This window comes from Orcinus orca, chromosome 16 (genome assembly GCF_937001465.1).
Source record: "Orcinus orca chromosome 16, mOrcOrc1.1, whole genome shotgun sequence".
NCBI lineage: Eukaryota > Metazoa > Chordata > Mammalia > Artiodactyla > Delphinidae > Orcinus > Orcinus orca.
Genome location: NC_064574.1, coordinates 61239122 through 61263724, shown reverse-complemented (window position 1 = coordinate 61263724; position 24603 = coordinate 61239122). Strand labels below are relative to the sequence as shown.

The following is a 24603-nucleotide window of genomic DNA, read 5'->3' as shown; positions in this document are numbered from 1 at the left end:
CTATGATATATATATATATATATATATATAAAATTAAGTAGAAAAACGTGGCTACTGAACAGAATGGATTATGTGTGCAGATAACACACACACAGAGCAGTCAAGAGAAAGAATGGGGCAGGTAAGGAGAGTGGCATGTAGGCTGCAGCCAAGGGCAGGCAGGGAGAGTGTGTGTAAGGCGGGCTGAATGCCAAAGAAACAGAGAAGGTGAGAGGAGAAGAGATGGGGCAGGAGACAAAGAAGGAGAAGAAATGGGCAGGAGGCAAAGAGAGACCAAGTGATGCACAGGGACAGACATGGAAGTATATACTCTAAATGGCTATTGCTCTGAGTGTCCCATACAGTGGCCACTAGCCACATGTGTCTATTTAAATTTAAAATCGTTAAAATTCAATAAAACTAAAAATTCAGTTCTGCAGTCACACCAGTCACATTTCAGGTGCTCAGCAGCCACATGTGATTCAGGGCTACTGTCCTGGCAGCACAGGACAGAACGTCCCCATCACTGCACAAAGTTCTACTGGGTAGTGCTGTTCTATACGCTTTGGTATTGTGTAAATTTTTTAATAGTGAGTGTGTTGTACTTTTCTAGTCTGCGAAGAAAATAAAGATATTTCCACTTTGGGAAAAAAACATGTTTGGGGTTTTTTTTCTTATTCTGTACCTCTTTTAATAGTTATTTTTCAAACACCACAGAAGCACCAGAGGTTTCATAAGGGCTTAATGACCTTTATTCTGCCCATTTTCTCCAAGTTATTTGATTCTTACTAATTCAGTTCTACTTAACAAGAGTTCAGATGCCACCAAAAGAAGGAAGACAACGACATATATTTGGAACATCGTGACATTGCTCTCGTTCTCTAAAATCTAAAAAAGGTTATGTTACTCATTCTTAGTAGAAGCAAGCACAGTTGACAGAAAACCCTCTGCAGTTTAGACAAACATTTTAAATTGAAGGTTTTCTTCAAAAGAATAATAGCACTTAAAAATAGTATTCTTTTTTTTTTCTGATTCAATTCAGTACAAAGTAGAGAAGAAAAAAGAAAACCAGCCTGAAGCTTAAAAAAAAAAAAGTGCCACTTTAACTGAAAAAGAGAATGACAATGCTAAGAATCAGTTTTCAACTGAAGGCTGTAACATCAAAGTGGTGAATGTTCATAATAACCAGTTCCTCAGGGCTTTCTCATGTAATAGAAGTTTGAAGCATCTGGTGAGGTTTTAAGCAGGTAACATTTTTAAAGAAAAGTTAATAGAAAGGTCTCCAGAAAAAAACATAAGGCCATATACAAGTTTGTGGGGAATGCACAGGTAATACCATTTTGAGACCCTGAGTGCCCTCTGAAAAACCACTGACGGCTGCTGGAAGATTGCAGCCCCAGTCCCTGCTGGGATCCCCGTCAGTATCCAGTAACCCACAGGGTCCCACGGCAGATCTAATCTGTGCCCTGAAAGTTCTCCTCAAAACCCTCCACAGATCACATCCACCTACTTTCCTAACGCAACCACCCACTAGCCTATCACCAGACCTTAAATTCCAATCATAACCATCTATTCAAGGTTCTTACCACAGGGTCATGCATAATATATAAAGATATAAAGCCACAGTAATTAAGACAGTGTAGAAGTGACACATGGCTATACTAAGGACCAGTGGAGCAGAGCCCATGCATAGTGAGCGATCTGGATACAAACAAACAATCTGGATACAGAAGACAAAGTGGCATAACAAACCAGTGGGGGAGAAGACGGACTCTGCAATCAGAGACGCTGGCCCGTGCAACTAGTTTATATTCACATGGAAAATTGTTCCCTATCTCATACCCACACACAAATAAATTCCATGTGGATTAGACTTATGCTGAAGAGCAGAACTCTTCTTTTGGAAGAAAATACGGTAGGATCTCTTTACGACCCCAAAGTACTCAGAGTACAGAGGAATTTATTAAACATGGTATAAAAAGTACCAACCATACATGAACAGACGAATAAGTATGACTTGATTAAAATGTAAAACTTGTACCCAACAAAGCACACCATAAAGAAAGTGGAAAGATAAGCCACTGGGAGAACATATTTGAAATGCAAAGTATCAACTAAGATAAATAGCCAGAATATATAAAGTACTAAAGATATACAAGGTGGAAAAAATCAAACCAATAAAAAAAACACAAGTCACAAAAGAGAAAAAAAGAAACATACAAGTCACAAAAGAGGCAACTGAAACAGCCAAATAAACATAAGAAATGATGCTCAAACACACCAGAAATCAAGGAAATGCACTATTTCAAATTAGCAAAAATGTCAAAGTCTGGCAATGCCAAGGCTTGGCAAGGATACAGAGCAACAGGAACTCTCAGACAGTGCTGTTAGGGGCTGAAATTTGTACAACTACACTGGGGAATTATCTGGCAACATCTAGTGAAGTCAAGGATGCACATGCCCTGTGCACCAGCAATGCTACCTCTAGGTACAAACCCTAGAGAAGGTCTTAAATATGCTCAAGAAGACATGTTCACAGTAACACTGTTTAATAGCAAAGCATGAAAATAACCAAAACTTCCACTGACAGAGAAGGAATAAACTATAGTACAATCCTGGAATACCATAGAGCAAAAAGGAAGAATTACTGCTACACACTTCTACACAGATATAGCTCATACATAATGTTAAATGAAAACTCAAGTTGTGGAAATATATATACAAGATCCACAAACTACATACACTGTTTATTAACACATATGCATGTAATGTTAAGTAGAAAGCCAAGCATGGGAATGACACACACCCATTTCAGGATGATGGTTCTCTGCATAAGGAAGATGGGGAAATGTCAGCTGGGAGGGTACACAGGAAGCATCAAATGCGATACACGTGCAATATTTTATTTTATATCGTCTTAAGCTTTTAATGTAAAGCAAAGGTAGCAAAATGTTGAAATTTGACTAAGTTGTTTAAAGATTATATTATTCTCTACACTGTTCTGTATTCATGAAATATTTCAAAAGCATGAAGTAACTTGTATTTTAAAGAAAGAGAAAAAGCAGCAGAGGCTGAAATTTATCAAAATGGTTGTCTTCTGATATTGAGCCCCTGGCTATGGATAACTTTTCTTCTTTCCTTCTTAGTTTTCCATATTTTCTAATTTTCTTCCCATAAGGTCAACCCAGATACTTCTAGTCCAATTTATTCTCTCCCTTCTTACTCCCCAAACCAACACCGTACTTTGTTGCTCCTTTGGTACAGACTTGGTATTGTAGTATGCACTGTCTCCTGCACTGGAATATGGGTTCTTGGAGGGTCCATCACATGCATTCTCATTTTTACAAAAATTATGTACTGAATGCCTACAATGCACCAGATACCATGCCAGGAGCTACGGAAGGATAAATGAACAAAACCTACGCTGTTCCTTCCTCCATAGAGTTTATAGTCTCAAAGAATAGAAACATTAAACATAGAAAAAAACTATTGATGTATAATTAAAAACTGCGAGTAATACTATGAAGGAAAAGAATAGGCGCCACGGGACCACATAATAGAAAGGCCTAATGTAATTTACACTGGATATAGGAGAAATAGCAGTATGCCAGGAAGGGAGGGGTGGAAGGGCCTCCAGACCCACTAGTGTCTTTCCTACTAGCCTGAAGCAATGATGGCGGGGGTTGCTTCTGACCCATAGCTGTGCCCCCTACTTTCATGGTGCTTTAACAAATGCTTCTTGGTTGGTTCTAAGAAGCCTCTGAGCAATCAGGAGATTCTGTGCCTATAGCTCTAACGCAAGAAAGAAGTCCTTGGGGGATGGCCCAAAAGGCAAAAGAAGCAGTCGTCCAAAGAGGCAGAACAGAGTCTGAGCCCACTGTGTGGCAGCTCAGTTCCTCAGAAAGCACCTGCCATATATTCTCTCATCCTCCTGTCCTGAAAGAGCTAACCTTTCTCTTCAACCTTCCAGCCACCCATCCCCTTCCCTGCCCAGTACCTTCATCCCCTAGTTACTCAATTCAATACATTTAAGTGGACCTACGTGTGCCAAGCTAGGTTTATGAAGGTCCACACAAGCATAGCCTCTGCCTCAAAGAGCTTTCCTTCTAGACCAGTGGATCGACTGGGGGTGACTGTGTCCCCCGGAGGACATTTAACAATGCCTGAAGACATTTCTGGTGGTCACGTGGGGCGGAAGGGAGAGGGTGCTACTGGAATCCAGGGGGTAGAGTCCAGGGATGCTGCTAAACAGCCTATATGAGGCTCGAGGACAGCCCCTCCACAACAAAGAATTATCTGGCCCAAATGTCAGTAATGCCCAGGTAGAGAGACCTGGTGCAGGTTACTTAGAACCACGTCTATAAGTTGACTGCTAAAGCAGGGCAAATGTCAGAGAACGATGGCCAGAGGCCAAGCAGGTCGAGTGTCAGAGGCCTAGGAGAATATTAAACACCAGGTGTTAAAAAAAAAAAAAAAAAGTCAATAGTGCCGAGGTTAGACAGGTGTATTTTTACAAAATGTCAATAGTGTTGAGGTTGTGAAACCTGCTCCAGAGAATTAGCAGCATTATTACATCACAATGCAACAGGAGTACAAGGTGTACAAGTGTACACCTTGTGTACAAGGTGTACAAGGAGTACAAGTACAAGGAGTACAAGTACAAGTGTACACCTTGTGTACAAGGTGTACAAGGAGTACAAGTACGAAGGTGAGGAGGTATCTAGTATAGAACCAGGGGTAAGAAAGATTTCCTTGAAAGTGACATCTAATTCAAAACCTGAAAAACAGAGTTAAGTATGGGATGAAAGGACAGAAGCAGGATAAAGCAGCTTCCAGACAGAAGGTACAGCCAGTAGGCAAGGGACCATGGAATAGAAGAAAAATGTTCGTTTGATGGGAACATGGGGAGTGGCTATGGAAGGGCTGAGGAGATAAACGGGCCCAGATCATACTGAGCTTGCATGACGGGTTAAGAAATGCAGACGTTATCTTTAGGGCAATAAGAAGCCACCGAAAGGATTTACAGAGGAGGGATATGGACAAAACTTGCTTTAGGACAACCGCCCCAGAGAATGAACTGCTAGGGAACCGAGTAGGAGGGGCTCCTGTGGTTCAGGTGACAGAGGCGTGGCTTTGACCACATGGTGGTTCTGAGGGCGGAGGGAGGCACTAGGGATGCTCACACACAGGCTGTGATGTGCACCTATCACAGTCCTAGAACTAGCCATTCCAGAGCCCTCAAATTCCAAAGCTAAGTTTTCTGCAGTTCATCTGTGGCCCAACCTACCCAGAATTATGTGGCAGCAACACCAGAACCTGAACTGACTTGAAGCTATTTATAGTACATTTATCCTATTTAATGTGAATGTTTCAAGGCAGAGGATTAATGTTTGACTGCAGGATGCTGCCCCAGACCTCACTGGGTAGCATATTGACTTTTTAAAATTCAAAGAAGTCTGTATTCCAAAATGCAGCTGGACCCAAGGGTTTAAGATAAGGGATTGTGGACCTCTATACAAGGTGCTGAATAAACTTTTGTCAAACTACATGAAATTAGGCAAAGTAGGTTACTGAATTATTATTTGTTCAAAGTATTTTTCTAAAAACAGTATGAAACTTCCAGATACCACATATATACATACACATAATTTGGCATGTGATCCTAGCAGAGTCACAGTAGTGGGATTTGGGGAAAGAACTTAAAAAAATTATTTCACAAAAACTTATTTACTTCACAATTCCTCCTCCTGGGATTGCTGCACAGAAGGAAGAGTAGGTATTATCAGTAGCAAGAACCAGATCTCCCTTTTAGTAGAATAATTCCAAGTAAAGCCAGTTGGAAGTTAAAAGAGACTTGAGGTCGCCTTCCTAATCGCCGTTAGCACAGCCGCAAACACATCAGTAACTTGCCTGACGCTTGCTTGATAAAGGAGACCTGGCTGTTTTGTACTTGGGCTGAGTACTGCAAATACGAACAGCTGTGTCAAGTGGTCAGAGGCCACGGCTGCAGGGGCAAGGAGGCACTCACTCTCGTTCATTCATTCCTTCATTCAACACACGTCTGTGAAGAGGTTTCTGTGTGCCCGGCACTGTTTGTTCTAGATGCTGGGGATACAGCGTTCATGAGACCCCTCAGAGGTTATGGATTCTACAGGGGCACACGGACATGAAGCATACAATTACAATCAGGTGTAAAAAGTTATGATGGGAAAGCATAATGACAATATACAGCAGAGGGACCAAATGTAGTAGGAAGAAAAGAATCTAGAAAGACCTCTCTGAGCAAGTGATATTGAAGCTAAGACCTAAAGGATAATTAAAAATTATCTAAAGGGATCTAAAGAGAGTAAGAAACTGAAATGAAGCAAACCAGAAAATTGGAGAAAACCAGAGAATAGAAGACAATAATGCCTGAACTCAGAGACTGCAGCCTCGAGTGTAGGCTCGAAAGAAGCTATTACCCTGAAGAAATCCTACTGGAAATTGGACTACATTTTCTGATGTTCTGGAAGGTACTTTGCACTTAAAGATAGAATAAATGTGGGAAGTGGGGTTTAAAATACTTAAACATTTATTTTATGCTTATTTAGACTAAAGGAAAACAACCCTTCTATGTAATAAAATACACCTAAAATGCACTTCCAACAGATAAATTGAATAGTTGTATATTGAAACATTTAGAACACTTACAGTGAGTTTGAATAATAAATTAGGTCATCAGCAATATGCTGCCAACTCTGTAAAGCACTATGGTCTGGCACGGTATTTTAAAATAATAAATTTACCAGAAACATAATTGAGATATTCAGATGTCAACTGAGAAGGCTTTGGCAATGTTAAAGGTTCCAACCACAAATACATCAGTGTAAGTCATGTTATATTTTGAACCTATGACAGTTTGAAAAGCAACTGTTTGTATTCTACCCCAGAGACCCGAAGGAACCAGCCATCCATAGTAGCTATTTTTATTGAGAGACTCATTACTCCAGGCCAGAGTACCAGAGTTTTAAAAACTAGTGTTAGTACATTTTCGTTCTATCTGTGTAATACTTTTTATCCTAAAAAAAATTCAAGAGATTTACTAAACCAAAGGCACTCACATTTGACTAGATACACCTGGGAGAGTCTGGGGGGAAAATCAAGCTTGATGTAAGAGGAGGCAATAATAACTCACAACTGTTACTCAGTATCTTTGTGGGTATTCTTTTTTTTTAAAACCATCTCCTCCCCAGTTTTTGTTAGGGTCATCTACTGACCACCCAGACACTCCTGAATTCCTTGGTGACTGGGCCTGATTTGTATTTTTTCTTTCTATGTAATCTCTGCCATCATGCTAGAGGAGTTGGAATTCCCTCTAATTATCCACTGTCCCAGTAATTCAATTTCCTCAACAACAGGAACCTTCCCATTCTCTCCAACCTCCCACAAGAACAATCACATCCTAGACCCATCTTAGAACCTGAATTCTGGAACAACCTCCTGTGATTACACTGTTTCCTCGTGCCTCCTGTACCTGTCCCATCACCCCTCCTTTCATCCATCCATCCATCCATCCATCCATCCATTCTACATTCAACTACTGTTCACTAAATATCTGCCTTTTGCCAAGTTCTGTTCTAGGTACAGGTGGAAAAGCAGTTTTAAAAATTAAAATATAATAACCCATATAGAAATCTTTGCCATCATGGAATATACAAATAAGTAAATAAGTAAAATATGTGCTGTCAAGTAGTGATAAATGCTGTAGAGGAAAACAGAAAGGCAGGGAAGGGGGTGTGAGCGCTTGGCAAGAGGACACCGTTTCAAACAGGGTGGTCAGAGATGCCCCAAGAAGGAGACAGCTGAATGACCCAGCCCTGATGGAGGTGAGGTCAGGCTACAAAGCGTGCCCTGAGTAAGATGGGGATGAGAACACCGGCTTCTACTGCAAAACCACAGCTCTGGCTGCTGGGCTGAGAGCAGACCCGGGAGGAGTGAGAGGAGAAGCAGGAGACCTGGATGCCACCTGGCCTTGTTGCAGCTCTTTCATGTGGTGCTGGTTGTCCCTCCCACAGCCCTGGCGCTACTGGGCTGGAGGCAAGGTGGCATCACCCTGGTCATCACTGTGGTTTCCAAACCATTCTCTCCCTCCTCCCTAAGTCTCTCGGCTTTGAATGTCATATCATGAGACTCTGTCGCGACTACCGTGGCTGCTGTCCAACAATTCATCTTTCCTCAGCCACCTGTCCCCACGATCATTCACCAAACCAGGACTTAGCCTCTGGCATCACAATTTCTGGCACCTACCCTCTGACTACCACCTCTCAGATTCCCAGCTCACTTTCTTTCAAATTCTGGATCCAACAATCCGTTCACCCCCTGGGGTCTCCACGCCACTGACCCCACCACCACTTTACTGCCCCTCATACCTTGATGGTCTCTCCCCTCCTCTACGTCACGGTCGGGCACTCAGCTCCACTACTTCTTTGCGCCTGCTCGGCAGACCCTCAGTGCTGCTTAAACCCATGCCACACCCACTCCACACTTGCCCCTGAACAGGGAAAAACCGATGGGCGGGAGGGAAGCTGAAAGCCAGTGGAGCAGCGCCCTTGGGCAGGTGAGAGGATGGCATCCTGTACAGAAGGAATGTCTTCGACGTGAGTGGAGAACTGCACGCACGGTGAGGGGGGAAGGCTGGGTGCGGGGCACACATCTGACGGGTGCAGGTTCGGCAGGAAAAGGTTGAGGATGTTCTCTTATGGCTGCTTCTCAGTGAATGGGAGTGAGGCCATTAAGTGACTGTGAGGCAAGGAAAGAGGTGTTAGAGGATTGAGAAAAAGAGCAACTAGCAGAATGAGAGAACGAACACATGTGGCACATCCCTGAGGCTGCAGCTCCTCCCTCTGCTAAGTTAACCAGCCCCTCTGCCCTCACTTGCCTCTGCATCCAGCCTAGAACTGGGTGCAGGGCAGCAGAGGGATAGAGCCACTTCAACAATTATAATATCCAAGTCAGGGTTTCCCCATGTAGATCCCTAAAACCAAGCACTGCTGAACAAATTCAGAAAACGAAATGAGTCCATCACAAACTCATGATAATTCATTTCAACTGGATTCATAATGTTTTTCAGTAAATACCGTATTCACCTCTGGTAAGGCCCATCCCAAAGCCCAAGACAAGTGGTGGTTTTCTACTTTCTTCAAGTCCCTAGCTTCACGCCCCCCACCCCCGCCCCCATCACTCAGCAGATGAACCTGGCTTCTATTCTACTGAAGGCAAAGGCCACTTGATGGACGTGAGCTTCTTTAAAATTTCCTTTCCCTATGACTGAAAATCTGTGCATGTTTAACCTCTACCTGTCCTTCCCCCTGGCTCCTGAATGTTCTTTCCTTCATGCTATGGCTAAACCACCTCTCTCTCTACCACTCCCATCTCCAAGCTACTGAGCTTTATTCAGTTACCCTACCTTTCTTGCATCTTGAATTTGTTAAATGTATAGGTTATGAAAAGAAAAAAGTATTCCAGATGAAAGAAAGAAACAAACAAGTTATACAGGCAGGAGAGAGTACGGAATGCTTATGAAAACAGTGCTAAAACCAGTCTTATTACATAGTGGGGTGTGTTGGAAAGTGGTAGAAAACAAAGTTAGATGGATAGGGTGAGACAAGATTACAGAGTATCTTACCACAGAGTGTCAGGCTGATGATTTCTAAACGAGAAAATGCTCTGATTAAAGTAGGATTTAAGGGAGATAAGACCCACAGCATGGGATGGGATGGTTTGGGATGGGAAAGGAGGGATTTACACTTGGACCAGAAATAGGATGGGGGTTGGAGGAAAGGAAGGCGAAAGGCAAGAGCGTGAGGCAAACATCCTGACGAGCATGGTGAGAGCCTAGTCAAATTCGGAGGCAGTGAGAAAGATGAAAGGAAAAGAAAAAAGACATTTCTCAGAGAGAAATGAACAGAACCTGGTGACTGACTGCGTACTGTGGAACAATTTCAACCCGAATTCCAGGAGAGGGGCTGGGTAACTGTCACAAGATGGAAGACACGGTGCTACACTGGTGAAGTTCTTAGAATGACAGCATTTGGAGGCTGGTTTGGAGGCTGGGAGGGGCCAGGACTTCTGAGATCATGGGATTCAGCTCCCTCACTTTACACGTGAGGAAGCAGAGGCCCAAGGAAGTGAAGTGATTTGTCTGAAGTCACAAAACTAGTCAGTCGCTGACAGAGTGGGGACTGGACCCCTGTCTCCTGTCTGCCTCCGGAGCTCCTTCCACGACAGCCCTTTCTATTTGCCCACTGAGACCCTTGGTGCCACACTTCACTGACAAACACTACACGATGGAACTAGCCACCTGGCTCTGGCCTCTGCAAATATCCAACCAGAGCTTCAAAGCTGCTGGACTGACTCCATCCAGGACCTTCCTGAAGATAAGCCTGCCTTGTCCTTTCGTGGGGAGCCCAGCTCAGGCACTGTTTTTAACTTTGTAGTAAGTCTCAGGGCAACAGAGTAACTAAGACACAAGCCCTACTCTAAGGGTCATTAAAATGATTTTGAGAGTAAAGGGCAAACCATACTGACCCTTATTGTTTCCTTCTTCCCCTCCTATTCTGATTCAGTAACAGAACTTCAGACCCTGTTTGCCTCATCCGTGATGGAAATCTTGTATGATTCCTTGGCAAAGACCAGAATTTATGTTTGTTATTCCTCATACTGTCAGTGCATAGAACTCTGCTGATAACAAAATGTAGCCATAATATTTCTAGCAAGCCTTCTACATATTTTCCCAGACAATTAGTAAAACTGGAGTTTCTAGGTAATTTGCTAGTGAACTTTGAGCCTTGACAGAAGTTAACATGAATAGAGCTTCCAGTGTTTTATGTAAACCAAGCACAATTACTACAAAAATACAGACAAGTTGGCTATCTCATCTCTTCTGTGTCAAGAAGAACTTTCACAAGCTACCATGGACTTCAGCAAGCAGATACTTATCCATACTAAAGCAGATATTTAGAGAGGACTGCCTGAACTAACTGAAGTCAACAGATAAAGCGGAATAATTTTACAGCAGAATTATTTAGTATTGTTTATTTTTCTCCTCTTGCTATTGCACAGAGTGCAACGAAAAAATTTTTAAAAAGAAATTTAAAAAACAATAAAATACGCCAAATCCTTCTTTGGGAAAACGGACAATTCTGTGTTTTCAAGGACAGATTTTCAAAGTACTATTCCGTGCAGTGATGACCGTATTGGGATTAAAATGTACACAATTCAGGTATCAAACATGACCCCTTGGTTTGTTTATGCTTTCTTCTGACTATTTCCTCATACTATTCGTTTTGGAATTTATTTTTTTACCACATGCTTTGAGCATCTCAAAAGCTTAAACTGAGTACATCTGTTTGCTTCGCAGCTTCAAGACATGCCCTTTGTGACTAAGTGGCAGGTGCTGTTCAGTTTATTTTCATGCACGTAAACGAAGCCCTTGAACTTGGAGTGAGGAAAAGCACTCAGCTTAAAGTTTAGAAAGGAAGGAACTACAGAACAGCTTCCTTTAGAACAGCCTGCTTTTTCAGCTTCCTGTATGAAAATAGTATTGTATTTTTATAGAAATTGCAAAGAAACAATGAAGAAATTATATTTAAGCCTTTAGACAGTTAAGCTGCAAATCCTTTAAACAATTTCTTCCAATAATTTTGATATTTAAATCAAGCCAGGAACAGAAAAAGAAACTAATAAAATAGAAATGTGGTACACAGTTCTACAATCCATTAAAATGTATTATACATATTTCAGATTACTGTAAGGACTTCACATTTTCTTATAGTAAAGAACAGACATTAAGACTCTTGGCTTTAAAAGTCCCAAATATCAAGCTACCGTAGTACTTGGTAGAGATGATGGGACAAAGCTGTGCTTTGTTGGTGTAGTTGCTGCTATTGTTGTTATGAAACTTTTGACTGAAACACACAAGCACACATACACACACCAAGTTTATTATTAAACACAGCTTTTCAGACTCTAACTGAAGGAGAGATAGGTGAGTATTCTCTTTAAAAATAAAAATAAACGCGTTCAAAATCTTGAATCTTAGGGGAGACAGAAGTAGCCCCCCCGCCTCAGGGTACAGGCCTTAAATGTTGTCTCCCAAACTTCTATGAAGTGGCCAAGTCACCCACGGTGCCTTGCTTCCATGGCCATCTCTCTCACACGGATTTCAACAGTCAACGTACACAGCCAGAAAGCCGTTTATGCAGTCCATCAGCTCTAAGTTCCCTCTGTGCGTAATTCAGTATGTTACTACTGTGCATTTAGGAATTTTTATCAAGGGCTGTTAAATGAACTCAAGCTTATAATGAAATTCAACCTCCCATCCTCACAGTATTCTTTTCTGAATATTAACCTTTCATCATATTCAAATATTCAAGATTCAAGTGTGTTAAGAGAATTCCAAACACTTGGACTATGTACGAAAGAGCAATACAGACATGCGACACTATAGATACTATGGTTCCCTGGATATCCTTTAACCTGCCCCAGTCCTACCCCTTCATAACACCCAACATCAGGGTCAGCAGTTATTTCAAATCCAGGGCTCAGAGAAGCATATGGCCCTCGTCAAGGAGACTGAAGCCAGTGGACAGCAGCTGGACTCACTGTAAGCTTCCACTCGGGAAGCACTGCAGCTCACTGCTGTGCCCTGGACCCCCTGAAGTAAAGGGCTGCCTGGAGGAGAGGCAGTGGTGGCAGATGTTTGGAATGAGAGCTCAGGGCATCCTGTCTCTGCCTGGAATCAGACACTTGGAGAGGACAACAAAGGAAAGTGTGTCTTGTAGAGTTCCCCAAGTCCCCTGCTATGCCCTCTCCTTGGTGTACTTTGCCACTAACCTTCCTGCACCTTCCTCTCCAGTAACTGCACCCCATGTGCAATACACTTACCTGTTTACCTTTGTCTTTTCACCTGCCCGTAAGATTCTAAGGTCACTGAGGTGAGGAGCTCTCATCTTTACATCTCTGTGTTTATCCCTTGTTTCTAGCAGAGCAGATGGTGCAAGGCAGTTTGCTCTTGAACTTTTTGTCGGGGAGTTGTTAGAGACCAAAACAAAGTCCGACTTCTGGCAATGTTCACCCCCTCCTCAACTGCACCCACCTCCTATTCTATACTTAGCACTCACTCCTATATCTGATCAAAAACTACTATCAGCAGAGGATACAATAAGTCCCTTCATTCTAAAAGAAAGATGACAGATATGTGGTGGACCTCTCAAGGGGCCCTGCAAAATGATGGAATTTCAATTACCCAGATGTGAATGGGAGACAGAATCTAGGCGGCAGCTCTGGAATCACATCATGGGGGCAACTGCTTCCCTCTTACATCCAGCAGGTCCACCACACAGAAAAGTTTTTCCGTTTTTTCTTTTTTTCTGAGTCATCGGTAACTTTGGTTCTGCCTAACTGCTATCTCTACCCTCTGTGCTCTCTCTGGTAACTATGCCTATACCCCCTTGAAGAGTAAGTGGGCCACATAAGTAACTATACAAGCAGACCTCGGAGGTACTGCAGGTTCAGTTCCAGACTACCATGATAAAGCGAATATCGCCATAAAGCGAGCCTCACGAATCTTTTGGTTCCCCAGTATATATAAAATTTATGTTTATACTATAGTCTATTAAGTACATACTAACATTATGTCTAAAAAAATGTACATACCTTAATTTAAAAAATATTTTATTGCTAAAAAATGCTAACCATCATTTCAGCCTTCAGTGAGTCATAATAACATCAAAGATGATTGATCACAGATCACCGTAACAAATATAATAATAATGAAAAACTGAAATATTATGAGAATTACCAAAATGCGACACAGACACCAAGTAAGCAAAGGCTGTTGAAAAAATTGCACCAATAGACCTGCTCGACGCGGGGTGGCCACAAACCTTCGGTTTGTAAAAAAATGCATTATCTGCGAAGTGCAATGAAGTGAAGCGCAGTAACACAAGAGATGCCTGTACTTTAATTAATAGACTGAACATGTGCACAGACAGCCATATAGTACAGTTCAGTGTGCACTCGCTTTCTGTCAGATTTTCCCATTTTCATTCTCAGCTTAGTTGGACACTGCCTGAGGATAGGAGCTATGCACACTTCCCCACATGGAGTCCCAGCCCAGTGCGGAGCACTCGGTCACTACTCAACGGGACACTACGGACAAGCAAGCGTAGACACAGAACCTTCAGTAACAAAAAGCATTCAAAATTGCCAGACGGCTAGCATGAACATTGATAATGTTGACGCTGTGAAACAGCAATTCACGTTTACCTAGAGCTTACTAAACGCCAAACTCTGAACTATGCCCTATTCACAAATAGTCTCTCGTTTCATCCTTACAAGGTCTAGAGAGGTTAAATACCTTGGAGTTGCACAGTCAAGTGGGGCAGCTGGCTGGCTGACTCCAGAGTCTACATTCAACTGGCTCATGAATTCAAAAATTTAAGACTCCCCAAATATTTACTAACAGTATGTATAGTGATTAAAAACAAACAAACAACTCTTCACCTCTTAGCCTCTATCCAGGCAGTTCCTTTGTGGGAACACAATCCTCATCCCACCTCCCTGTCTACCAGGAAACTCCACACATCCTTAAAGTTACCTCAGGTACTCCCTTCAGCAGCCCTCCTGTTGCACCTTGCACACACCAACGTTCTGTCAATGGTCCTGCTCTGGTCCATGTGGCTGTTTACTATTTCCCTACAAGAATCTGAGCTTCTCAAGGCTGAGAACCTTGTCCTCCCAGCTGTGTACCCGGGTCTCCCACACAGTACCTTCCACACAGCAAGTGTGTGGTCAATATTTGTTCTTGAAATAGTTGTAGGAGTAGCATTAAGATTCTTAGTTTTCAACATCTATCTTTCACAGCAGATCTGTATAGAGATCTACATCATAAATTTCAACTCAATAATTTAAATGTGATTCCATAGCAACTAGGCAAAGTACTTCTTACAATACTGGGAAAGGCAAGTTCTAACTTGAGGTTCAACTCACTGAAATACTTCAGTCATCTGCTTTTGTTCTTAGTATGAAGAGAGAGAATGACAGCTTTTAACTTTCTGTAACTTCCTCTCTCTTTAAGAACACTCTAGCTATACCACTAACAATAAATCAAAATAATTTTTCAAACATAACTAGACTATAATTTCCATAAACAAAGGGACAGAATCTTATTACTTCATAAATCTAAAATATCTATTCAAGAACAGTACACCTAATCAGGCCATAGCTGTATTTCAGACTCCCACAGACCAAAAGATACAAATTGTGACATTTTATTTTTAAAGTAACAAATGCCACTCCTTTCTGACAACTGACTTTTTATAAAATATGTCATGGACAATTCTATATATAAGAAAGAGATTATGGAGAGACCTCTATGGGCTAATTTAAAACATGGCCGGGGTTTCCCTGGTGGCGCAGTGGTTGAGAGTCCGCCTGCCGGTGCAGGGGACACAGGTTCGTGCCCCGGTCTGGGAAGATCCCACATGCCGCGGAGCGGCTGGGCCCGTGAGCCATGGCCGCTGAGCCTGCGCGTCCAGAGCCTGTGCTCCACAACGGGAGAGGCCACAACAGTGAGAGGCCCGCGTACTGCAAAACAAACAAACAAAAACCGAGTACTGCAAAACAAACAAAGAAACAAAAGAAAACAAAAAAACATGGCCTAAATGAGGCAATGGGGTGTGGTGGCGGTGGAATAAGACATCCTCTGAAGGCCTCTACCAGCTCAGTCATTTTAACTCAAAGGAAAGGAGAAATGGGTTCAATTTTTCATTCTTAATTAGGCTGCTTACTTTCTGAAAGTTTGCTGATTTCCATAATATTAAATTTCAATGTCTGGGCATTCATTCACATCTTATTTTTTCTTTTTTAAAAAAAATACAAGGTCTCCTTCCTCCTAGCCACTACCTTCACTCCTAATTATCTGACCAACAAAAAGCACTGCTGCTACCTTGACAGTCCTAAGTCTTTAAAAGGATAAGATGTTAAAAGGATAACAATGTAGAAATGTAAATACACCTCAGCTCAAAGGCGGGCTAACTATACTCAGCTATAATTTCTTCAGCATGGAAGCCATAAAACATAGTGATTACCTACCCTAACTAGGAAAGCTGTCCAGTGAATGGGACAGCTACCCAGGGAAAATGGACTGTGGTGCCTAAGTCCATGAGTTAATTAAATCTTAAAGGAAAAGCTCTCATCTGAAATTTACTAAGTCTCTCAAAGCTTACATTTAAAAACCTGTCTTTTTCAAACTTCACCACTGGAAATAACTGTGTGTTAACAAAAACAATTTTCATTTTTTTGGTTTTGATTCTTTTTGACAAATGGGATGCTCTTTGGTTTGTAAGGTGAAAGCCCAACAATTTAGTTAATGAAGACTTCAAGTAACACTGACACATTTAAGAGCTAAGATTCAGCTAGATGAATAGACTAACAGAACTTCACTATATTGTCCTGCTGAGTGAAAAATATAGAGACATCCATCTACTCCATGAGCTTCATTCATCACATTCACTCGTCAGGTTGCTGCTGCATCTCATGAACATGAACTTCAGGAATAAGTTAGGAGACTGTGTCATGTAGCTCTGTGAAGTCTCTATCAGAATCTCTAAGAAATGGTGAAAAGGGAAGAATGAGAAAATATGCTCAGCCCAGATAATTCAAACAAACTAGGCCTTTACAGGTTCCTCCTGATCTGAATAAACAGACAATGTTCAGTACCCATCAACAGATGAATGAATAAAGAAGATGGGGGTGTACACACACACACACACACACACACACACACACACAATGGACTACTACTCAGCCGTAAAAAAGAATGAAATGTTGCCATTTGCAGCAATATGGATGGACTTGGAGGGCACTATGCTAAGTGAAATAAGTCAGAGAGAGAGACAGGTATCATATGATCTCACCTATATGTGGAATCTAAAAAATACAACAAACTGGTAAATAAAAAAGAAGCAGACCCACCTATATAGAGAACAAACTAGTGGTTACCAGTGGGGAGAGGGAAGGGGGGAGGGGCAGCATAGTGGCAGGGGGTTAAAAAAAGGGTTATTATGGGATTATATGAAATCATGTGTGAAACTTTTGAAAACTGTAAAGCACTACAGAATTTAAAGAATCTTTCATTCAATAAAATAAAAAATAGACTAAAAAAACCAACCAAATAAACAAAAACAGACAATCTTTAGTCTTTCTGGCTAAACTTTGGTTCAGGACCTCGCTGTTCTATACCATGTCAAAATTCATTTGTAATCTGTTCTGTTTTTCTCCCCCATTCTGGTCCGAGAACACCCTTTGAAAAGAAATTGTCATCCATTAACTAGGTAGATTATAAATTAAATAATACATATGTCACGTCATCATGCGATTTCATTGTTTTTTCTTCCAATAATAATCATGGTTTCTATGCCTCAGCATCCAGAAACTAGACAGAACAGAAGTTCTGAAGGGAAGTTAAGTGTCACCTGATTGACAGCAGCAGTACTTTAATCCTCTTTCCTATTCCATAGTACGGAAAAGGGGAGCAGGGACCAGTGCCTCTTTCAAACTGCTACTCTTTCAATCTCAATTTCAATTTCAGCACCTAAGTCACTGCAGCTTTGCTGGACTGGCTTTGTGAAGGTATTGCAGACTGCAGCTGCAGCCAGCTGGCCTATGTATGTGCCTAATGCAAAAGTATAGTTTTTTGCTATTGCTGTAAGATTCCGTTCTCCTACCTGAAGCAGCGGAAATGGGAATTCATGGATGTACCCCAGGGTTCCGCTAAAGCCCCTGGATCGAAAAAGCACAGAGCAATAGGGTGTCAGTAATACTAAGGGTGTTGATGACACTAAGAAAACCCCTGAGCTCATTCTTGTAGCTCAAATGTTTCCTTAGTAAAAACAAAGAACAAAAACAAAAAAATGAGATGAGGCTTGAACATGGAAGAAGAAATACTTTTGTCAGATAAATAGTGTATTCTTATCGTTCTCTGAATGTAATGCACCAAACTCAAGGCTTCCTTCCAAACACAATTTCCCTGAGCACCTTTAATCAGGCTTTTTGCTGGGTGCTGGGATATGGACATGATCAATTCCCTGACTTTAAAGTTTGTTAGGAAGACAGACAAGAAAACAGAACAATCACAACATGGTGTGGTAAGGAACATTAGATGAGACAAGATGTGATGGGAGCATGGGAGGGAGGCGTTTTAACACAACTGGGCAAGAGGATCAGCAAAGGGATTCCAGAGGAAAAAGGAATGGAGCTAAATCCTAAAAAGTAAGATAGGGGAAGGATAGCAATGTAAGGAAGGAGGGACGTTCCAGCAAAGGGAGATTATTTGCAAATGATCTCTCTACACCAAGACTTCTTACCACTCAATGGGAAGTCCTCAATTAGAGGAAAATGCACATTCCAAAGTACCTATCATGAGAGAAAAGCGAGCACCCTCCCCTCGCCCCCCCCCCACAATGTTATATAAACTTCAAGGAGAGAGAGAGAGAGAGAGAGAGAGAGAGAGAGAGAGAGAGAGAGAGAGAGAGAGGGAGAGGGAGAGAGGGAGGGAGGGAGGGAGGGAGGGAGAGAGGGAGGCTGCGCCAACACTTGTTTTAGAACATACTGTTTGCTGGTCACATTGTTACAAAGTTTGAGGTCAAACAAAACTAAGAGCTAATCTTTGATGGTTTTAAAGTGATTATCAATGCATGAACATTCAGTTACGTTTGTTCAATTAGAAAAAAATTATAATTCTAAAAGTAGATTAAAAAAACGAAATGATGCCATTTGCAGCAACACGGATGCAACTAGAATTATCATACTAAGTGAAGAAAGTCAGAAAGAGAAAGACAAATACCATATGACATCACTTGTATGTGGAATCCAAAATATGGCCCAGGACTTTCCTGGTGGCGCTGTGGTTAAGAATCCGCCTGCCAATGCAGAGGACACGGGTTTGAGCCCTGGTCCACGAAGATTCCACATGCCATGGAACAACTAAGCCCGTGTGCCACAACTACTAAGCCTGCGCTCTAGAGCCTGCGAGCCACAACTACTGAGCCCACGAGCCACAACTACTGAAGCCCATGCTCCTAGAGTCCGTGCTCCGCAACAAGAGAAGCCACCACAATGAGAAGCCTGCGCACCGCAACAGAGAGTGGCCCCCGCTCTCTGCAACTAGAGAAAGAAAGCCCTCATGCAGCAACGAAGACCCAACTCAGCCAAAAATAAATAAATTTATAAAAAAATAAAATAAAATATGGCCCAAATGAACCTATCTACCTAACAGAAACAGACTCACTGACACAGAGAACAGACTTGTAGTTGCCAAGGGGGAGGGTGGATGGGGGAGGAAAGGACTGGGAGTCTGAGGTTAGTAGATGCAAACTATTACATATAGAATAGATAAACAACAAGGTCCTACTGGAACTATACTCAATATCGTGGGATAAACCATGATGGAAAAGAAGATAAAAAAGAATGTACCTATGTGTATGACAGAGTCACTTTGCTGTACAGCAGAAATTAACATATTTTAAATCAACTATACTTCGATAAAAAAATTAATAAAAAATAAATAAAAGTAGAGTGCATGAGGTGGAATCACTTTAGGAAACAACAACTCTAAGTAGCTTATCTTCATATTACTCTTAATTATTTCCTCTAGTCCTTGAGAAGAGGAAAATGGGTCCCCTACCCAAAGTAGTATTAAACATCTGAGTGATAACCCACACATTTTCTCATTTAAACCACACCAGAAGAAAAGTACCACTAAGCTAAACTCGTGGTTACACAGAAAGCAAAGGAAGGAGGGTGCGTTAGAACTCAGGTTTTCTGACCCAGGAGTCTGGGTTCTGGTCTTGACACCATCACAACTCGCTGCTTCATCCCATCGCTGTTTTCTCCTCTACAGACTTAAAGGATGGAAAATTTGATAATTTTGAGAAGCAAAGAGTTAAAGGAGTAGCTTGCTCTCTCAACCATATTTTTTTTTTAAAGGCTCAGGTTCACATTGCTCTTTTTTTTTTAAGAAAAAATAAAATAAAATAATACATGTAATTCTTGGCCCTCATGGCCATTTGAAAATAACTCCTCTACTTTTTTCCCTTTTGTTTCTTCCCTACAATTGACCACCAACCCTACTAGTGCCTCCCAGCAAACATCTGGTATGTATTTTTCACAATCCCTAAATATAGTACCTTGATTCAGATTGGAGGGGAACTCAACCTTGTAATATGGACCCTGAGATGTTACTACATCATGTTGGTTTCACTCCATTTATAAAATAATTATAGAATTAAGGCTTTTTAATGATAAAAGTACTTTTTTTTTTTTTTTTTGGCGGTACGTGGGCCTCTCACTGTTGTGGCCTCTCCCGTTGCGGAGCACAGGCTCCAGACGTGCAGGCTTAGTGGCCACGGCTCACCGGCCCAGCCGCTCCGCCGCATGTGGGATCTTCCCGGACCGGGACACGAACCTGTGTCCCCTGCATCTGCAGGTGGACTCTCAACCACTGCGCCACCAGGGAAGCCCGATAAAAGTACTTTTTAAAAAAGTTATAATGTGTTAAACAAGGAATAGTTTGTTAGAGAAATATTCATTACTAAGTGAGACTAAGTTTGCAGTGAGATACTGATGTAAATCTTTATAACAATCCCCCCACATTCCACCCCCAGATTTTCCTCCTATTCAACATACTCTTGTCAGCAAAACCTGCCACCACTGTTACAGCTAGAGTTACCACGACCACCACAAACAGTCTTAATAGAAATAAAAAGCAGATCTGTCAATTAAACCCAAGGGAACATTAGGTATATGCAGAGTTAACTCCTGGAATATTCTAACTCATTTTTCAGAATACAGCAACCAAGAGGGAGATCTGCAACCAATGTAAAATAAACTAATACTCTGGATTTGGTCTCATAGATTTATCCTAGACCTCAACAAAATAAGATCCCTTAGACATCCAATTCTCCAAAGAGGTCCTGTTACGCACTCTTTACAGTCTCACCCCCTTCTTATGTGGTCCCACTGCACTTTTACTTGCCTCTATCACAGCATTTATGACACTAAGAAAATGGATATAAGGCTATGAATTTTAACTGTTGTCTCAACTTCTCTGAGCCTCTATATCCTCATTTACCTTGGGGAGGAAACAATTTAAATCAAGATCTTTAAAGAACCATATTGTACAAAATTAGAAAAATTTAGCAAAAAGAAAAATAACTAAAATTACACACACACACACAGAGTAAGGAGAAGAAAGGAAATAATGAGGATCAGCGAAGAAAACCAAATTTTTAAAAAGAGAAACAAAGGAAACACAAGCTGGTTCTTTGAGAAGGTAAATAAATTTGATAAACCTCCAAATGGACTGATCAGGAAAAAAGACAGACACAAATTACATACCAATATAAGGAATGACAGAGGTGATATCACTATACATCCTACAGATATGAAAAAGATAATAAGGGACTGTAATGAAAAACTTTATGGCAATAAATTCAACAACTTAGATGAAATGGACAAAATCTTTGAAAAATACAAAATACTGGGACTTCCCTGGTGGCACAGAGGTTAAGAATCCACCTGCCAATGCAGGGTACACGGATTCAAGCCCTGCTCCGGGAAGATCCCACATGCTGCGGAGCAACTAAGCTCGTGCGCCATAACTACTGAGCCTGTGCTCTAGAACCTGCAAGCCGCAACTACTGAGCCCACAAGCCACAACTACTGAAGCCTACGCGCCCTAGAGCCCGTACTCTGCAACAAGAGAAGCCACCACAACGAGAAGCCAGCACACCGCCACGAAGAGTAGCCCCCGCTTGCCGCAATAGAGAAAGCCCACGTGCACCAATGAAGACCCAATGCAGCCAAAAATAAATTAGTAAAGAAAAAGAAAAAATACTGAAACCCAGTCAAAAAGAAATAGATAACCTGAATAGCCCCAGACCTATTTTTTTTTTTGCCCTACATCTATTTTAAAAATTGAATTTTTAGTTTAAAAATCCTCCCGCAAAGAAAACTCTGGAACCAGATGGTCTTATTAGTGAATTCTAAAAAACATTTAAAGAAAAAAATATTACCAATTCTTTCAGAAAATTGAACAGGAAGAAATAATTCCCAATTTATTCTATGAAGCCAGAATTAACCAGATACTGAAATTAGGCAGACATTACAAGAAGCTATTATGTCCCTCATGAACACAATGCAAAAATTTCAAACAAAATTTTAGCAAATCAAACCCAACAATATATAAAAAGAATAATATATCATGACCAAGTGGGGTTTATCCCAGGAATGCAAGGCTGGTTTACCATTTGAAATATATTCAATGTAATTTACCATATTAACAAACAAAAACTATACAATTATCCCAATAAGTGCAAAAACATATCTAACAAAATCCATTCCTGAAAAAGCTCTTAGTAAACTAAATAGAGGGGAGAATTTCCTCAATCTGATAAAGGGAATCCACAAAAAAATCTACAGCTAACATCACACTTAATGGTGAATGACTGAACGATTTCCCTCTAAGATGAGGAATGACATAATTATTTACATAGAAAATGCAACAGACTCTACAAAAAAGCTACTGGAATAAGTGAGTTTAGCAAAGTTGGAGGATATAAGGTCTATATACAAAACTGAATTGTATTTCTATAAATTGTATTGTACTTCTGAATTGTAATGAACAATTTTATATTGAAATTTTTAAAAACACCACTGATAATAAGGCCAAAAGATATGAAACAGGCTAAATCTGGCAAAAGATGTGCAGGATCTGTACTTTAAAACATTGCTGAGAGAAATTAAAAACATAAATAAAGGGTTGGAAGACTCAACACTGTTATAAGAAGTCAATTCTCTCCCAAATTGACATACAGATTCAATATAATCCCAAACAAAATCTCAGCAGGCTGTTTTGTATAAATTGATAAGCTGATTCTAAACTTCACATGGATATGTGAAGGACCTGGAATAGCCAAAACAACTCTGAAAAAAAAAGAACAAAGTTGGAGGACTAACACTACCAAATTTTAAGACTTAGTATAATATAAGGCTACAGTAGTGATTAAGACAGTGTGACAGGGCTTCCCTGGGGGCGCAGTGGTTGAGAGTCCGCCTGCCGATGCAGGGGACGCGGCTTCGTGCCCCGGTCCGGGAAGATCCCACATGCCGCGGAGCGGCTGGGCCCGTGAGCCATGGCCGCTGAACCTGCGCGTCCGGAGCCTGTGCTCCGCTAACGGGAGAGGCCACAACAGTGAGAGGCCCGCGTACCGCAAAAAAAAAAAAAAAAAAAAAAAAAAAGTCAAGTCGGTTTGGGAGAAAATATTTTCAGATCATTTATCTGATAAAGAAATCTATATCCAGAATATATAGAGAACTCTCAAGACAATAATAAGAAAACAAAAGATACAATAAACACATGGATAACAGATCTGATATTTCACAGAGAAATGGCAAATAAGCACATGAAAATATGCTCAACACATTAGTCGTTAGGAAAATGCAAATTAAAAGCACAATGAGATGATACCGAGGCACACTTATTAGAATGGCCAGAATTAAAAAGACTGACCATACCAACTGCTGACAGAAATGTGGAGCAACTGGAACTCTCATGCACTGCTGGTGAGAAATGTAAAAGGACACAACTACTTGAAAAATAATTTGGCAGTTTTTAAAAAGTTAAACATACACCTACCATATGATCCAGCCATCCCACTCCTAGGTATCTGCCTAAGAGAGAAGAAAGCATATGTCCATACAAAGACTTGTATATAAACTTTCAGATCAGTTTTATTTAAAATAGTCAGTACTGGAAACACCCAAATGGCCATCAACAGTGAATAGATACATACACAAATTGTGGAATACCCATTATTTCTCAGGAATAAAAAGGGAAAAACTACTGATACACTCAACAACATGGATGAATCTCAAAACAGTTATGCCAGGCAAAAAAGAGTACAGAGTACATGAATGCATTTATATAAAACCCTAGAACAGGCAAACTAATCTAAGCAACAGAAAGTAGATCAGTGGTTGCATGGAGGTGGGGGCAGAGAGGCGTGAGGGTAGGATTACCAAGGGGTACAAAGAAACTTTTGCAAGTGATGTGTATTTTCATTACCCTTACTGTGGTGATGGTTTCAAGGGTGTATACTTGTGTCAGAATAGATTAAATTGTACACTTTAAACACAGGCCATTTATTGCAGGTCAATTATACCTCAATAAAGCTGGGGGAAAAGTAACTGCTTATATTTTACAATATCCATTTTAAACTGTCCTTTTTTATATTAGCACACTGAAAATCTTTCACTGTAGTGAAGCAATTGAGATAACTGCCTCAAACACCTTTTCTTTTGACCTTTACTCTATATAAACACAACTGTAAAAGTAAATTACTATTGGATGGAAAAGTGAACAGACTGGTCTCCCTGGATTACACAGCAGTCTGTTTACTGGCTTCAAACAAAGCCCGAATGTTTAGCTAAATTACCAGTACTGAATGCTTGGTCACTTAATTCTGAAAATACTATAACCACAACCCACCCTAGAGCAATTCATTAATTCAAATAAACATTTAT

At 41.0% G+C, this 24603-nt stretch overlaps 1 protein-coding gene across 10 annotated transcripts in view; it reads right to left on the bottom strand.

Moving 5' to 3' along the window:
- The window catches only part of MRTFB (myocardin related transcription factor B), a 281630-nt gene that overhangs the window by 153687 nt on the left and 103340 nt on the right, over positions 1-24603 (bottom strand). For 2 of the 10 annotated variants that reach the window (XM_049699597.1, XM_049699598.1), the window contains one exon: positions 23717-23751. The exons of the other annotated variants lie outside the window; for them this stretch is intronic. In XM_049699597.1, coding sequence (XP_049555554.1) covers positions 23717-23719 — 3 coding nt within the window. In that variant the 5' untranslated portion in view covers positions 23720-23751. The remainder of the gene's footprint in view (positions 1-23716; positions 23752-24603) is intronic. 10 annotated transcript variants of the gene reach the window in all.